General features: G+C 33.7%; 2 protein-coding genes across 2 annotated transcripts; both read left to right on the forward strand.

The window, feature by feature from the left end:
- The first annotated feature begins 1292 nt into the window (after positions 1-1292).
- Positions 1293-2530, forward strand: LOC133706380 (basic endochitinase CHB4-like). The gene is made up of 2 exons (XM_062131907.1): positions 1293-1788; positions 1993-2530. The coding sequence occupies exons 1-2, from the start codon at positions 1368-1370 to the stop codon at positions 2397-2399; spliced, it is 828 nt and encodes a 275-aa protein (XP_061987891.1). The 5' UTR covers positions 1293-1367; the 3' UTR covers positions 2400-2530.
- Positions 2531-11978: 9448 nt separating this feature from the next.
- On the forward strand, positions 11979-13395 carry LOC133668266 (endochitinase PR4-like). Its single transcript, XM_062088041.1, has 2 exons — positions 11979-12533; positions 12803-13395. The coding sequence occupies exons 1-2, from the start codon at positions 12098-12100 to the stop codon at positions 13207-13209; spliced, it is 843 nt and encodes a 280-aa protein (XP_061944025.1). The 5' UTR covers positions 11979-12097; the 3' UTR covers positions 13210-13395.

A 13395-nucleotide genomic window follows, 5' to 3' on the forward strand; every position in this document is an offset into this window, starting at 1 on the left:
TTAATTACCAATAGAATGATAGTACAAATACTGATAAAAAATTTCATCGATAAATATAAAGATTATGGTAGTGTATTAAAGGTTCACCAAGCATGGAGTTTAGAGTAGAACGTGACCATGTCAAGGCGAGAATCACTATCGCCTTTTCTTTTTGACATAGATATGAAGGGATTCTCAGTTCTATTTAAAAAAGCTTCAACTTCTGGATAATTTAAATGAATCCATTGGGGAAATGGGATGTATATGAGTTATTTGTAATATGCATATGATACTTTAGTGTTTATTCCTAATCATTTCACTTTGATAACTAATGCTAAAAAGATTTTGAAGTGGTTTGAATTTACTTTATATCTAGAGGTTAATTTTCATAGAAGTTCACTAGTTGACATCATGATGAATTTACAGTAGAAATAACAAATGTGGTATATTGCAAATGGGACACACTAGTTGCCCAATACTTAGGCCTTCTTTTTGGGAGCAAACCTGAAAAGACTCTCCACTTGGAAGCTTGTGATAAATAGCATCCGCACAAGACTAATTTCATGGAAAGGTAAGTTCTAGCGAAATGCCTTCACGATGCTATCATATGGAATTTTGTGGGGGTATTTGCACCGTAAGAAACAAGCTGATCTTCAAAGATAAGAAGCTTGATTGGAATACATTGTTTCAACTCATACTCCATCGTCGACTTGCACTTTGATTAAAGGTCTGGAATAATAATTTCTCATACACAGAGAATGATTTGATTAAAGGTCTCAAAGGCATTTTAAGAGGGTCTAATAAGTGATGAGTTCTTGTTTATAGGAGTTTGATAGTAGCATCTTCTTTGTAACTTCCTTTTATGTTTTTATCTATAACTAGCTTCCAGTTTATTATAGCCTGAATGATATACTAGTTTTCTCAATAACTCGATTGAGTTGCCGTACTTGCTTTCCCATTGGCTACCGGTTTTAAAGTTTCTTTAGTTAGGTCATTCATCAAACGCAAATTAAGCTCTTAATTAATGAGAGGAAAATGTTGGGTTGGAAAAAAGTTATGAAGTGATAATCAGTAAATAGGGTTGTGTCTGATGTAATAATAAAGTTTCTACCTTTTATGGTATGTAACTGTCAGACCACTTCAACATCATGTCACGTGAAGACTTTAATGTCATGATCCTAGAAATTTTTGCCGAACTATATTTATTTTGCTAAATTTTATAGACTAAAATATAATCAACTCCTAGATATTTTACACGTAAAATTATAGACCTCGTCCACTTTGTGCCTCTATAAATAGCTTAACCTCGACCTTATCTCCACACACCACAAGAAATTCCTTTCTCTCTTTGCATATCAATATCAAAACTCCCTTCAGGAGTAGCGAAAATGAGAAGCAATATTCTACTTACCATTATCTTAGCCATAGCTCTTGCAGGAGCCCTGCCCAAGAATGTGGTAGAGGCTCAAAATTGTGGCTGTGCTGCAAACCTTTGTTGCAGTCAATATGGCTACTGTGGCACTGGCAATGCCTATTGTGGTCAGGGATGTAAGCAAGGACCCTGTTCTTCATCGCCTACGCCTACTACTCCCAGTGGGAGTGGTTCTGTTGCTGATATTGTTACGCCTGCTTTCTTCAATGGTATAATCAGCCAAGCTCCTGCAGGCTGTGCTGGGAAGAATTTCTATACAAGAGATGCATTTCTCAGTGCTGTCAATTCATATCCTCAATTTGGTAAACTTGGTTCAGCTGAAGCTTCTAAGCGTGAGATTGCAGCTTTCTTCGCTCATGTTACTCATGAGACTGGACGTAAGTTCCTCTTCCATCCCTAACAGCATTTCTCGCAGCATTTGAATAGCAAGCATGATAGCCAACAGTAGTCTGTCTGTCTGTCTATCTTTTCCACAAATACATTTGTCCGCATATGGATTTTGCCAACAAAGTGAACTGTCTAATAAGCGTGTTTCAGCTCCTCGTGTGTAAACTGACAAGAGAAAATGTCTTTTTTTGCAGACTTCTGCTATAAAGAAGAGATAAATGGTGCTTCCGGTCAAGACTACTGTGATAAAAACAACAGGGAATACCCATGTGTTCCAGGCAAGAAATACTTTGGCCGCGGACCACTCCAACTATCATGGAACTACAACTATGGGCCAGCCGGAAGGAGCAACAACTTTGATGGATTGAACAATCCTGACATTGTAGCAAGCGATGCTGTTGTGTCATTTAAGACAGCCTTATGGTTTTGGATGAACAGTGTTCGTCCTGTTGTAAGCCAAGGTTTTGGAGCAACTATTCGAGCCATTAATAGTATGGAATGCAATGGTGGAAACCCAGGTACTGTTCAGGCTCGTGTTAGATATTATAGAGATTATTGCAGTCAACTCGGCGTTGCTCCTGAGAATAACCTCACTTGCTAGGTTTTTAAATAACCTGAGTTGTTATGCCAAGTTATGGCTAATCAAATGAAAATAAGATGTACTGCTATGAAATAAATTGTAGACAAATAAAGTTTATAATGATCGTTATGTCTCTTATAGTATTTCAGTAATTTTGATGTTCCTTTTTATATTTGTTTTTATTACTTGGAAAAACCTCCACTTCAAGTGGCCATAAATTTGTGTTGAAATTCAATTTACGCCTTGTACGTATTTTATTTCCCATCAATTGAATCCATTTTGATCAAAATATTGTCCATCCAACCCAATATATTAGCAATTTGAAATTGAAATCACTGTAGGGCTGTTTTGGAACGTAGTTGCGGTGATGTTTTTAAAAAATTTGAATTTGAATTTTTTGTTAAAATTTAATATGATTTGTATGTTTTGAATTGTTTTAATGTGCTGATGTCAAAAATAATTTTTAAAAAATGAAAAAATATCATTGACATATATTTTAGCACGAAAAATTATTTGAAAAGCACCCGCATCCACACTGTCAAACACGCTTTATATGCATGCATATTCATTTATTCTTGCATTTCCATAATAAATTTTCAAATAATGTTTTTTTATTTTTGATATTAATATATCAAAACAATTAACATTAAAAATATTAATTTAAAACTTTTAAAAAAAATTAAAAATTTTAAAAAATATTCTCCAACTGCACTCTAAACAGCGCCGGAGTCATAAAGAAATTAATTTGCGTTTTTTTAGACATTAAGGGATTGAATTGAACTGCTCTAAGAACATCCAGAAACTGCAACAACGTTGAACATCATCAATATTAATGGAGAGACTTTTCAAAGAAGTTGTCAAGTCCATTTCTTACATGATAGCAATTATGGATTGGGGTCCATATCCATGTACCAGCATTGAATCGATCTTGATGTTGATGGACCAAGTTTGAAATAAATCGATTTGCCAAACAAAAAAATGAAAAATGAAAAATTAGGCGTTGCTAGGACATGTGCTTTGCTCACTTGACCGACAGCACTATGGACCAAAGCAAATATGGTCAAATATCTTGTTAGTGTTTATTAATGGAGAGCTAAAGGCACACCCCACCCACTTCTTCTCTAGCTAGCTAGATGTGGAAGAAACGATGGCTCCTATTTTACTTATTGTTCAGCTGCAAGTGAAAAAAATAATGACCATCAAGAGCTGAGTTGTAGTAAGGTGAAATGAGTTGACATGACATGTGTTGGCACATGTGGTGGAATGAGCTGGGTCTATTCCAACTTGCTGCATATCTTTGGTTATATATAAATTCCCGTTTGTGTTTATGTGTTTTATAAGTTTTTTTTGAAAAAAAATTAATTTCCGATTAAATTTTTAGTGTTTTGAAATCTTTTTTTGTGTTAATATGAAAAATAAATTTTAAAAATAAAAAATTATTATTTTAATATATTTTTAATTAAAAAAATACTTTCAAAAATAATAGCTACTACATTTCTAGACATGCGCTAAATTGACAGCAGAAACATAACACAAAGTGTGACAGAACACTAGTGAGCTAAACACCAAAAGAAAGAGAAAGTGTTGTGTATTAAAGAACCAATTAAACTCAATAACTTAAACTATTAAGTTAGGTTTTAAAATATAATTTATATTATTCTCTAACATACTCCCTTACAATGTTAAAGAACTATCCCAACCTAATAACTTAATGTTAGAGAATAATATAAATTATATCTTAAAATTCCATCTAACAGTTTAAGTTATTGGATTGTGATAATTTTTTAATATGATATCAGAGCTTTAATAATCAAACGATTATGAATTTAAATCTCATTAATTATATTTATTTAATAAAAATAAAATACAACAACATAATGTATACCAGTGCCAGTTTCTCCTCCGCCTCCTTGTAATATGAATGGCTTCTCTAATCAATAAAACAGATGTGGCAAATTATCCAACCACATGCGTCGATTCTGAGCATCCATTTTTATCCTAACAGTCAGCTAGTAGGGGAGAAAAAAGCACTAGGAGACGGCTTCAGTTTTATCTTTTTCTATCCTTTCATTTATGGTGAAAGGCTGCCTTCTCTATCTCAAAAATATATAGGAAGGGGACGGGGATTTCGGGTAATTGGCTAGTCAACGTCGGCTATGCCCATTCTATGCCATTGGGTGCCACTATCCTCGTAGAAGCTACTCTAGACTGTTCAAAGTTTTTCTTCACACATATTTGTGGGGTGTCTTCTCTTCGAATGGTCCATCATAAGGATCAATCTTGTAGTCCTAGATAGGATATTACCTTTTCTTTCGTCAGGAGATAGGATTGGACAGACTTTTCCCTCCAAAGGCCGAACCGACATGGTGAGCTACCAAATGAGTCTGTGTCTTTATGTGGACAAGATTTCTATTTTCTTGCCTAACTACAACGTTTACTTGAAATGGTAGTGATTGATTATCCTTTCCTAGTTGTTTGAAAAGTAATACGCATGTGCCAGCAATCGCCCTGCAGGTAATGGCGCCACAAATGGTATGGGAAATTAAACTCCTTGCCCTCTCTAGGGCCTAGATTTGTCTCGGCTGATAGTGCGCTAAAGAATTTAAAAGAATTGGTATTAGTATTGTGAGTGTGAAGAAAAGAGAAATGAAAAAAACTGAGGGCGGCTAAATTATGGCTCTGTAATTGGCTCTTCCATAGACTGTAGTGGTCAGTGCCATTGGATTGCCAACATCTATGCCTCTAGAAATCTTGAACTTCCAGTTTGTTAAGAGGTTTTAAATAAAAAAAAATGATATGAAAATATAAAAAAAATTATTTTAAACAAAAATCAAAATCAAAATTTAAAAGAATTCCCAAACACATTTTATATATATATATATATATATATATATATATATATATATAATCATGCGGTTGCCGTCTCCACTCTCGCCTGTAACATGGGCTCTCAAAATTGAATGTGGAGCTGGAACCACTCGTCTCATTATCTTCAAGATCTTCTAAATCCTTATTTATTAAGTAATGTTCAATTTTGAAACTTCCCTTTACAAATCTTTAATCACTAAGTTATGAAAGTTTTGTTCTTGGGCAGAACCTTCTCAACCATAATTAATTCCCCTCTGCCATAACCATGTTTTGCGTTGTGATCTCTGGTCATAGTTCTTCAGCAACAAAAAAAAAAGAAAAAAAAACCAGGAACAATAGGATATGATACCAACTAGCACAATTTAAACTAATTAAACTGGGAATAAAAAAACATGGGAAGATAGAATTCACCAAAAGGGCCAAACAAAACCCTAGCTACATTGTTATTTTCAGAATAATATTCTTCCACCAAAATCTACCTCATAAAAATATTTGCAATAACTTAAATAGGTCTATCTTTAACCTCAATCAAAATGGAAAAAATAATCCTACATAGATAGAAAAATTAAAAGCTAAAATTTGAAATAAAAAAAAAACTAAAACTAAAACTAAAACTAAATAGCATCTTTTAAATCTAATTTGAAGATCTTTCTAATCTCAACATATTATAACGAGCCGATATTCCACTATGGAATAGTGCTGTAGAATCTTTTAATGAAATTTAAACATGATTTAATAATTGGATAAAATATTATGTTTATTTTTATAAAACATATTGTTTGGAATGACTAAACATTTCCTTGAGTTTGGATTTTTTTATTCAATTCATAAATATATCTGGTTACAACAAATTTATATCCAATTATGATTATGATTATTATTCTTGTAGATTAATATTAGCAATAACGACAATATACCATGGGAAATTAAACTCCTTATAATTACCTTACCCAACTCTCAAGCCCTTGATTTAAAAGATATGGTATCAGTGTATAGGAAAGAAATTAAAATAAATTGAGAACTTGGCTCTGCCTCGGTGCTCAGTACCATTTGATTTCTAACATCTATGCTTCTAGAAGTTTTGAACTCATAATTTGTTCAAAGTTTTTTTTAGCAGCCTTCCTTGATGATCTATATGAACCGAACAATCAAGTCATTGAGAAGCCTACAACACTTAGCCAAGTCCCTAACTTTGTGGCGCATCGAGTGGAAGAAATTCTCAACGTTTGACTCCAAGTAGGATTGAAAATCTCCACTCATTTACGCTGTTGATAAAAATAAACCAAAGTTAAGATGGCAAAATTCGCTGAACCCGTACTTCATGAAATTTTAATTAGTACATAGGAAAATCCATGCCCAAAGTTAGAAACACATTATTCAATGAACTGTAATATAAATGGATATTTGCAGTTTAAGGTTGTGTTCCACTCATGGAATGGGATGATAGAAGCATCTGATTGATTCAGTGACAAGTTTTAAACTAAAAAAATTTCGGGAGTTTTTAAAGATACAGTAATAATTATTTTTAATATTAATATGGTTTTTCTAAATTTTAGGTTAAATATACACTTTGGTCCTCTAACTTTTCAAATTATAAATTGTTTATCCCTAAAAATTTATTGTTGATTTTATATCCTTATTTGGATCCTCATTGTCCTAGGGTTAGGGCTACCCGTTGTCTGCAGAGAAATTTTCACTTCCTCATCAGTCTCCTCTGACCCTCCTAAATCAATGAAGTCTCCAATCGATGACAAATTCCCCCCCTACTCTAGTCTCATCTTCTTCTTCCTCTAAGAACAACTTGCCCCCCCCCCCCCCCCCCCCCCCAACACTTATGACCTATAGAGATTCTTTCATGGACTATCTTGTGTGGCCATAGAGATTCTTTCATGGACTATCTTGTGTTAATAGATATCGGTCCTGTGTATAAACCAAGAATACGAGCTGTGGAAAGAATTGAAGCCATTAATGGTGATGTTGAAATCAGTGGTAAATAACTCTCCGCCTCAGTCTCCTACGGTTCAGGATCCGACTATTATTATGTGTTAACCATTCACTGGGCAAAGCAACAAAAACATTGTCCTAGAAGGAAATCTCTAGCAATTAAGATTTAAAATTTCGATGATAATATTTCCAGTCTAAATTCTCAAAGAGAGGGGTGATTATAAGGATCTGGAAATGGGCGAGAGCTAATGCTTTGGGTTGTTAATTAGAAACCTTAATAAAATTGCATCACCCTTCGACACATAATTGTTGAATTCAATCAACATTCTTCATATTTTTCTTAATTAAGAATTACAGGTTACGTGAGAAACAATGGTAGAAAAAAAATACATGGGCAATTTTAAAATAACAAAATAGGCCCAAATCAACCACATCAAAACAAAACATTTCATTACAGCTCTTTTATGTGTTCTTAGTTCATCTTAGCTAGTGACTCAACGCATATAATTTAAGTATTTACCTTTATTATATATTTGTATAAAAATCAATTATTCAATATTGTGGTTTGTCTCTCTCTTTTTTTTTTCATTTAAACGGATGAAATTGTATTTTTAATCTTCAAAGTAACCTTAATTGATATAAGGTTATACTATAAGAATTGTTTAAAATTATTCAAAATATTTTTTAAAAATAAAGAAATTAAATTCAAATTTGCGTTCAAAGTAACTCGATCATTATAATTTTAATAAAAAAGTTTTTTGAAAAAACATGTTTTATATTTGATCCATGGATTTTTAACATGTCAAACTAGATTATCCTAATTTGGGTCCAAGTCAATCTAACATAAAAACCCGATACATATTAAATGCAATGTCATCAATTTTTTGGCATAATAACTGGAAAAAAAAAAAGGTTATGATGATGATTGAAGGAGATGCAGATAAACTTCATGATAGAATGCATCGGCTAGACAGCCTATTTTGTTTGGGCCGGCAGGCTGTTTGGGTCAGCACTGAACTGTCAAGATATCAAAGGCTCTACTTCAGCCACCTCTGCTTCAGCCACCTGTCAGAGAGAATAGAAAATATAATGATTAGCAAGTTTGTTAATATGGTTAGACAGTTAATAAATTTTGTTACAGTTGAGTAGAATACATAACCAAGCTTCTCACTTTCTGTTGATATAAAATGAATGTAATAGTGCTGGGAATGTAAGCAGTGAATAATATACATAAACATTTTCTTCTTCCTCTGCATTACAGTAGCATCTTTCTCTACTTCTATTTGCTTCTTGTTCATCTCTATAACAATTCTTGCTAGCTTATCATGGTATCAGAGCTTAGGATTGTTAATATCTTGTGATCCTGTGATTTCACTGCTTCTAATATCTTGTTAATCTCTGTTTCTAGCATTATTATCGCCTGACTAAACCAATTCTTTCATAATAATCAATCTGCCTATCATCTGTTTGATATATTGTCAAACTGAAAAATTCTTCTTCAACTCTCTTCTTAAATCTGTGATTCTTTTTTATATATTGTCAAACTGAAAAATTCTTCTTCAACTCTCTTCTCAAATCTGTGATTCTCTTCCTCTCTGTCTCTTGAGCTCTAAAAATGGTGACTACTTCTCAACTTCAAAGCTTCTAATATCTTGCTAATCTCTGTTTGCTTCCAACAGTTTCTACTACTGTGACAGTCAAGCATGTCTCTTCTGCAGTTCCTTCTGATCCCGCTGCCTCCGTCTTTCTTCCTCTTTCTCCTGGCATAATATGGTGTACTCTTCAAGCATAGAAAGAAGGTGGATACCATCATATAAGAATTCAGCGCCTCTCTCGCTTTTCCATGTCATGGTTTTGGAAGCCAAAGCCTCCACCATACCTGGCATTTTATTAACCAAATTACGACCTTTCTCATCATGCTTGAGAGTCAGATGAGCACCTCTCCCAGCATTGTATCAATTGTCATCCCTGTTATATTCCTCAAGCCAACTCTCCTCTTCACATGCAGTCAACCATTTCTCAACCTTTTCAAGTATTCCTTTCCTGCTAAAAGATTCCTCCTTAACATTAGCAATTTGAAGCTCAATCTGCTCAAGTATACTCGCAGGGTCCATGTTTCCAGATTCTATGGCTTCAACAGCATATTCTTCTCCTGATTAGTTTGCTTATATTTTCACTAAAGGCCTTTCCACTCCTTTATTTCGACGTCTCTGTTCCAATCTTATGCTTGGTTCCTCCAAGCATATGATTGCGGGGGAATGTCAAGATATCAAAGGCTCTGCTTCAGCCACCTCTGCTTCAGCCACCTGTCAGAGAGAATAGAAAATATAATGGTTAACAAGTTTGTTAATATAGTTAGACAGTTAATAAATTCTGTTACAGTTGAGTAGAATACGTAACCAAGCTTCTCACTTTCTGTTGATATAAAATGAATGTAATAGTGCTAGGAATGTAAGCAGTGAATAATATACATAAACATTTTCTTCTTCCTCTGCATTACAGCAGCATCTTTCTCTACTTCTATTTGCTTCTTGTTCATTTCTGTAACAATTCTTGTTAGCTTATCATGAACAGCCTAACACTGTAGCATGACATCTATTCCGATCCATCTCAGTCCACTACACGCAGACCTGCGCACCTTCATTCACACAAAAAATCTCCGAGCAAAGTAGAAGCATGCATCAACTCTCTAAGAATGACATAACAAAGAACATGTTTTTGCAAGAATAACCAAGCCCAAAAATAAAGTTTACGATCCAAGTCCACACACTTCAGTACAAGAATTCATCATAAATTAAAGTTTGTTTTATTAACTAATTAATCGTTTTAATTGTAATAAACAATTACAATTTATATTGAAAAGTCAAGTTATTTAAAGGGAAGTTTTAATTGTAATAAGGTAGCGTCAACAAAACACACTCCAGTCAATTTTGAAGGTAGAATAGTCTCACAAGAGATTTCACGCATTTAATTTAATTGATTGACTTCATGAGGTTTTACATTTAGTCAAATCCGGTAATTGAATGTGTAGCTGGAACCACTCATCTTATTATCTTCAAGATCTTCTAAATCCTTATTTATTAAGTGACGGTCAATTTTGAAGCTCCCCTTTGCAAATCTTTAATCACTAAGTTTTGTTCCTGGGCAGAACCTCCTCAACCATAATTAATTCCCCTCTACCATGAACATGTTTTGCGTTGTCATCTCTAGCCATAGTTCTTCAGCAACAATAACAAAAAATACCAAGAACAATAGAATAGGATATGATACCAGCTAGCATAATTTAAACTAATTAGACTGGGAATAAAAAAACATGGGAAGATAGAATTCAAGCCATGTTTGTTTCCTGAAAAGTAGTTTTTGGAAAACTATTTTCCAAACTTTTCTGTGTTTATTTGCTATTAAAAAAGATGGTCAACAGAAAATACTTTTCGGTTAACGGAAAACACTCTCTAGTTAAAACAAAATTTAACTTGATTTCCAGGAAAGTGTTTTTACTTTTGGCTGTGTTTATTTTTCAGAAAGTGGTTTCCGCGAAAACATTTTCCAAACATTCAAATTTAACCTCAATCAAAATGAAAAAAATAATCCTATATATATAGAATAGATCTACATAATCTTTTAATAAAATTTAAACAAAACCCAGCAGTTAAATAAAATATTATGTTTATTTTTATCAGACATATTATTTAGAGTAATTAAACTTTTTCTTGAGTTTGGACTTTCTATTCGATCCATAGGTGTTTTAGATACTCTAGTTACAGCAAATTTATATGCGATTATGATTATTATTCTTGTACCAATATATATTAGTAATAACCACAATATTCGTATGGGAAATTAAACTCCTTATAATTACCTTACCCAACTCTTAAGCCCTAGATGTACATAGTGTGGTAAAGGATTTAAAAGATATGGTATTAGTGTATGGGAAAGAAATTAAAATAAATTGAGAACTTGGCTCTGCCTCGGTGCTCAGTACCATTCGATCTCTAACATCTATGCTTCTAGAGATTTTGAGCTCCTAGTCTGTTCAAAGTTTTTTTAGCAGCCTTCCTTGATGATCTATAAGAACCGAACAATCAAGTCAATGAGAAGCCTAGCTACAACACTAAGCCAAGTCCCTAACTTTGTGGCGCATTGAGTGGAAGAAATTCTCAACGTTTGACTCCAGGTAGGATTGAAAATCTCCACTCATTTACGCTATTGAGAATTAAGCACATGATTTATGTAATAATGTGTTGGTAACACCAGATTACAAGTTACAGATCCATGTTTATAAAAAAAAAACAAAGTTAAGATGGCAAAATTCCATGAATCCGTACTTCATGAAATTTTAATTATTACATAGGAAAATCCATGTCCAAAATTAAAAACACATTATTCAATGAACTGTAATATAAATGGATATTTGAAAAATAAGATTGTGTTGCCCTAGTAGAATTATCCAGTTTTGATTTGAGATTGATTCGGTTAAGAAGTTCAATCTTGAATTATATTGGTTAATTTGAATTAACTTGAAAAAATTTTAAAAATATATATAAAAATTTAAATATTTTATATAAAAAATTTTAAAAACAATTTATATAAATATAACTATATAGAACGTGAGATGTCTCTCTTGCCATCAAGGCATTTAGAATTTTCATATCTATCGTTATATGGTGCTTCGTATAGCTTCACAAAACTTTGCTTATTGTACCCACTTTTGTCGTTATAAGTCAATTAAGCAGACCCGTATTCTACACGCACAAATATCCATAAATCTACAAGTTCTAATTGAATTCCCAACCTTTTCAAGCTAACAAGTTACATGCTATCCTGCTATATATATGGCCCAAACCAAACCTTATTTTTCCATCCAGATTTTTTACCCTTAATTAAATAAACAACACCTTGCTTACCTTATGTTTTCTCTTAACATGGGAAACAATGTACTATCCATCATTCTGGCTATGATGCTGGCTGTAACCATGCCGCAGTTGCTAGTGTCTCAAAATTGTGGTTGTGCTCCCAACTTGTGCTGTAGTCAGTTTGGCTTCTGTGGCACCGGTGATGCCTATTGTGGCCAAGGATGTCGGGAGGGACCTTGTACCTCAGCACCTAGTACCCCTAGCACGCCTAGTAACAATGATGTTACGGTGGCTGATGTTGTTACACCGGAATTCTTCAACGGTATAATCAATCAAGCCGGTGGAGATTGTGCCGGGAAGAGCTTCTACACACGAGATGCGTTTCTCAGTGCTCTCAATTCTTATTCTGGGTTTGGCAAGATTGGATCAAATGATGATTCCAAACGTGAGATTGCAGCATTTTTTGCTCACGTCACGCATGAGACCGGACGTAAGATCTCTTAAATCTCATCTATATATATATATATATATATATATATATATTGTCACACATCACACCTTCAGTAAACAACATAATAAATAATAATAATAATAATAATAATAATAATAATAATAATCATATAGCAGTTAAAAACTTTATTAACATGCATACAAACTTGGAAGTGCTATAGTTGGTAGAGAATGATCGTTATGATATGTACACAAGCATAACCATACATCTCAAAGCTAACAAATGGATATGTTTTGCTTGGTTTACAGACTTCTGCTACATAGAAGAAATAAACGGTGCCTCTCAGGACTACTGTGATGAGACCAATACACAGTATCCATGCAACCCGAACAAGAAATACTTTGGTCGTGGACCTCTTCAACTAACATGGAATTACAATTACGGGGCAGCTGGAGGGGCAAACAACTTTGATGGACTAAACTCTCCTGAAACTGTGGCCAATGATCCTGTTGTGTCGTTTAAGACTGCCTTATGGTTTTGGATGACTAATGTCCGCCCTGTGGTCACTCAAGGGTTTGGTGCAACGATTAGAGCCATTAATGGTGCAGTTGAATGTAATGGTGGAAATTCTGGTGCTGTTCAAGCTCGAATTGGCTATTACACAGATTATTGTAACCAGTTTGGTGTTGCACCTGGCGATAATCTAAGCTGTTAGGTTACATTAGGCATATCATAGTATAGTAATGAAATAAAATGGAATCTACCTTTTGCCATTTCTCGAATTTAAGGTGGGATACCCAGTGGTGTTCTGTAACTCTCGATCGAGTTCGATGTATTTCATGGAATGGATTTTACAAATAAATAAAAGAATTAATAAAGACATAATTGATTTTGCTTATAA

Source organism: Populus nigra, chromosome 11, assembly GCF_951802175.1.
Source record: "Populus nigra chromosome 11, ddPopNigr1.1, whole genome shotgun sequence".
Lineage (NCBI taxonomy): Eukaryota > Viridiplantae > Streptophyta > Magnoliopsida > Malpighiales > Salicaceae > Populus > Populus nigra.

Bases quoted from the DNA above. Each gene is read 5' to 3' on its own strand.
- LOC133668266 (XM_062088041.1), top strand. From the start codon at position 12,098: ATGTTTTCTCTTAACATGGGAAACAATGTACTATCCATCATTCTGGCT. The intron at 12,534-12,802 runs GTAAGATCTCTT...CTTGGTTTACAG, and splicing joins CGTCACGCATGAGACCGGAC to ACTTCTGCTACATAGAAGAA.
- LOC133706380 (XM_062131907.1), top strand. From the start codon at position 1,368: ATGAGAAGCAATATTCTACTTACCATTATCTTAGCCATAGCTCTTGCA. The intron at 1,789-1,992 runs GTAAGTTCCTCT...CTTTTTTTGCAG, and splicing joins TGTTACTCATGAGACTGGAC to ACTTCTGCTATAAAGAAGAG.